Here is a 5,445-nt window from a genome sequence, read left to right as displayed (position 1 = left end):
CACACAATAAAGACTTTCAACTTTATTGTCCTTTATAAAGGTTAATTTTTCACTGTACATGGAAGAAGAATCATAGGTCAACCTGTTAATAATTTATATATAAGACGTCTATATTTAATACAGTATGTAAATGTAGCCTTCTAAAATAAATTGAAAATATATTTAATTTCAACCGTTCATTCATTCATTTTTATTTTCGGCTTAGTCCCTTTATTAATCAGGGGTCGCCACAGCAGAATGAACCGCCAACTTTTACACAGCGGATGCCCTTCCAGCTGCAATCTATCACTGGGAAACACCCATACACTCTCATTCACACACCTACACAATTTTAGCTTACCAAATTCTCCTATAGCGTATGTGGGTGGACTTGTGGGGGAAACTGGAGCACCCGGGGGAAACTCACGCGAACACTGGGAGAACATGCAAACTCCACACAGAAACACCAACTCGAACCAGCGACTTTTCAACTTTTGATTAACAGCATTTGTTTCAAAAGGGTTTCAGAAAAACATTTATATTTTAGTTTATAATTTAGTAACTTAGTTATACATTCAGTAATTTAATAAAATGAAAGTTTTTATGCATTTTAGAATTAACCAAAAATGTAATTGTGGAAAAAAATTATATATATTTTATATAATATAATTATAAGATATACAGAGTGTGTGTGTGCATATATATATATATATATATATATAAGAAATTTAAAAAAGTATTTTTTTTTCAGTTATTGATTTATCAATGGAGCGACACAGTGTCTCAGTGGTTAGCACTGTGGATTCACAGCAAGAAGGTTGCTGGTTCGAGTACCGTCTGGGTTTGCATGTTCTCCCCCACAGGGTTTCCCCCACAGTCCAAACACATGTGCTATAGGGAAATTAATGAACTAAATTGGCAGTTGTGTGTGTGTGTGTGTGTGTGAGTGAGAGTGTGTATGGGTGTTTCCCAGTACTGGGTTGCAGCTGGAAGGGCATCCGCTGTGTGAAACATATGCAAGACATTTAACAGAAGACAGTCTTGTATTGACAGTGCACTGTAAAAACTTCTATAACCAATTAGTCATGAGAGCATGTTTTTAGTTCATTGTAACTTGTTAAACTAAGTTAAGCATGTTCTAACTTAATTTTATAAGTTACACAAGCTGATTTAAGTCAGTTTAGCACAATATAAGTTTAATGGACTCATACGGTTCATTTGATTCAGCTTAAAATTTAAGACAACCAGGAGTTGTTTACAGTGTAGTTTTATTTCAGCAGATCACCTCATGCATACAGAAATCACATTCCAGAAGAACAATATTCACCAGTGTTTTGCAGTTTTGCAGTGTTTTAATAAAATATTTCACAGTGCAGTAGCCTACTTAGAGTTCCATTCACACTACTCAGATTCTAATTAGAACACACTTTCCTAACGGTCATGACGTAAATTCAAATGTAGCAACTTTTCGAATAGAATTCAGTTTCTGACAGAGATCAAAGCGAACATGACATTCCAGAAGCTCTTGATCTTCCCAGGTAAATCACCATCAGCTCTCAGTGTGTGATGGCCTTTTGACTTGGAACATTCGGTTTAATGTTCTCCAGCTTGTCCTTGACGTGGTTGTACTCTTTATCCCAGTCCTCTTTGGATAGAGATGAAGGGTTGACCTCCAGGAACTTGTAGGCATCCTTCGCCTGAACACTGAAGATGCCGTTGGCCTTCATGCAGCTGAGGCCGAACTGTGTCCAGCCCTGTACACATCACATCACATCACAGGTCAGACAGCTTTAGAAATTAACACTGAGCCCTCTGCACACTGACAACCAACCAAGTGCGTAAAGTTGATGTTGTAACCATTATCTGCCACTAGATGGCAGACTCAAGGGAGTTGTATTTTACCAAAATTCCTGTCAGTACAAATTGACCATTTCTTTGGAATAAACAGATCCTTTATTTTTAAAAACTTTTACATGTTAATGCAAGTTTAAAAAAGTATCTCTTTTGTATATATATATATACACACACATATAGTTGAAGTCAGAATTATTAGCCCCCCTTTCCTCTAATTTCTGTTTAACGGAGAGCAGATTTCTTCAACACATTTCTAATCATAATAGTTTTAATAACTCATCTAATAACTGATTTATTTTCTCTTTGTCATGATGACAGTAAATAATAGACTTGATATTCTTCAAGACACTTCTATACAGCTTATACAGCTTTAAAGGCTTAACTAGGTTAATTAGGGTAACTAGGCAGGTTAGGGTGATTAGGCAAGTTATTGTATAACGATGGTTAGTTCTGTAGACTATCCAGAACAAAAATAAAGGAGGCTTAAGGGGGTAATAATATGGACGTTAAAATGGTTTTTGAAAAATGTAAAACTGCTTTTATTCTAGCCGAAATAAAACAAATCAGACTTTCTCCAGAAGAAAAAATATTATCAGACATACTGTGAACATTTCCTTGCTCTGTTAAACATTATTTGGGAAATATTTAAAAAAGAGAAAATATTCAAAGGGGGCGAATAGTTATATATATAATTTATATAATATATATATAACTGTATATATATAATGATGATATAATGAACACCTTTGTTGTCTGCTAAACAGTTATATGATGATGCAACACACCAACAACAACATCTCACCATTTAAAATGTGATTTATCATTTAGATGAAGAAAAAAGTGGATTTTTTCCAAGAATTAGATATTTTACAATGCAAAAAAATGCCGTTCTTAGTTTTGTCTTGTTTCTTGTCCAAATATCTAAAAACTCTTAAACTAAGAAACATTTTCTAGATAAATAAAAGTCTTGTCTTGTTTTCAATAATAATGAGTCAATAGGTTGATAATAAGTAACTTTTTCCTTAAAACAAGCAAGATAATCTGATAATGAAGTGAGCTAAATGATCTTATTTCAAAGCAAACACAAGATTTTTAAGTTTACCCTATTGAAATGAAATAAAATCATGTTTATGACAGATTTATGACCAATTTTGTTGTCCTGGCAACTTCAAGTTGTCATGATGAAGACAAAAACAGGTTGTTGATGTATTTATCTCAAAGTGTCATAACAAACAATGTCATGTGTGAGTTTAAAATCTCACAACTCAGCAAATGACACTTAATAACATTTGCTATAAGCATGCATAAAAAACATTCACATTATTAGGATTATAAAGGCTTAATCACAGTCTTATGAACACCACTTCAAGTAAAGTGCTACCAAATATTGCAATGTAAGTGTTTCTAGTATTGCACAGCCCTACTTTGATAGATTTATCAGTAATCATCATTTACCTGTTTGGCTGCTTCCACAGACTTCAGAAACTCATCCTTCATGTCCTCCAGGAATTCAATATAGTCTTCCCCAGCGAAGGTTGTGTCCTTCAGGGTGTCCAGAAGAACAGCGACCTTCTCCCAGAACTTCTGGAGCTGGACCAGAATCTGCTGGATTCTGGACAGGCACTTCTGGACCTCATCCAGGTGACTTACACTGGGCAGCTGACCTGAGATACCAGATCAAATATGGGCATGAAAAAAATGGCCCCCCCATGGCCAAATGGTCCAGAATTTGTCGTTTTAATTATTTTATGTAATTTAATATTATATGATATATTTATTATATAATATTATATATATATATATATATATATATATATATATATATATATATATATATATATATATATATATATATATATATATATATATATATATATATATATATATAATTTATAAGATTTATATTCAATATATATAATATATAAGATTTATATTCAAAATATATTATATATAAGATTTATATTCAAAATATATTATATATAAGATTTATATTCAAAATATATTATATATAAGATTTATATTCAATATATATTATATATAAGATTTATATTCAATATATATAATATATAAGATTTATATTCAATATATATAATATATAAGATTTATATTCAATATATATAATATATAAGATTTATATTCAATATATATAATATATAAGATTTATATTCAAAATATATAATATATAAGATTTATATTCAAAATATATTATATATAAGATTTATATTCAAAATATATTATATATAAGATTTATATTCAATATATATTATATATAAGATTTATATTCAATATATATAATATATAAGATTTATATTCAATATATATAATATATAAGATTTATATTCAATATATATAATATATAAGATTTATATTCAATATATATAATATATAAGATTTATATTCAATATATATAATATATAAGATTTATATTCAATATATATAATATATAAGATTTATATTCAATATATATTATATATAAGATTTATATTCAATATATATAATATATAAGATTTATATTCAATATATATAATTTATAAGATTTATATTCAATATATATAATATATAAGATTTATATTCATATATATAATATATAAGATTTATATTCAAAATATATTATATATAAGATTTATATTCAATATATATAATATATAAGATTTATATTCAATATATATAATATATAAGATTTAAATTCAATATATATAATATATAAGATTTATATTCAAAATATATTATATATAAGATTTATATTCAATATATATAATATATAAGATTTATATTCAATATATATAATATATAAGATTTATATTCAATATATATAATATATAAGATTTATATTCAATATATATTATATATAAGATTTATATTCAATATATATAATATATAAGATTTATATTCAATATATATAATATATAAGATTTATATTCAATATATATAATATATAAGATTTATATTCAATATATATATATATAAGATTTATATTCAATATATATAATATATAAGATTTATATTCAATATATATAATATATAAGATTTATATTCAAAATATATTATATATAAGATTTATATTCAATATATATAATATATAAGATTTATATTCAATATATATAATATATAAGATTTATATTCAATATATATAATTTATAAGATTTATATTCAATATATATAATATATAAGATTTATATTCAATATATATTATATATAAGATTTATATTCAATATATATTATATATAAGATTTATATTCAATATATATTATATATAAGATTTATATTCAATATATATAATATATAAGATTTATATTCAATATATAATATATAAGATTTATATTCAATATATATAAATATAAGATTTATATTCAATATATATTATATATAAGATTTATATTCAATATATATAATATATAAGATTTATATTCAATATATATAATATATAAGATTTATATTCAATATATATTATATATAAGATTTATATTCAATATATATAATATATAAGATTTATATTCAATATATATTATATATAAGATTTATATTCAATATATAATATATAAGATTTATATTCAATATATATAATATATAAGATTTATATTCAATATATATATATATAAGATTTATATTCAA

The 5,445-nt window shown here is 25.1% G+C and overlaps 1 protein-coding gene across 1 annotated transcript in view; it reads right to left on the bottom strand.

The window, feature by feature from the left end:
• Positions 1 to 1,230: 1,230 nt before the first annotated feature.
• The window catches only part of LOC130218804 (uncharacterized), a 20,971-nt gene continuing 16,756 nt past the window's right edge, over positions 1,231 to 5,445 (bottom strand). Inside the window, exons 6-7 of the mRNA XM_056451093.1 lie at positions 3,289 to 3,497; positions 1,231 to 1,733 (exon numbers count right to left, since the gene is read on the bottom strand). Of these exons, the coding sequence (XP_056307068.1) occupies positions 1,536 to 1,733; positions 3,289 to 3,497 (407 nt within the window). The 3' untranslated portion in view covers positions 1,231 to 1,535. The remainder of the gene's footprint in view (positions 1,734 to 3,288; positions 3,498 to 5,445) is intronic.

Source organism: Danio aesculapii, chromosome 24 (genome assembly GCF_903798145.1).
Source record: "Danio aesculapii chromosome 24, fDanAes4.1, whole genome shotgun sequence".
Classification (NCBI taxonomy): Eukaryota; Metazoa; Chordata; class Actinopteri; order Cypriniformes; family Danionidae; genus Danio; species Danio aesculapii.
This window is presented reverse-complemented; position numbering and strand designations above follow the sequence as displayed.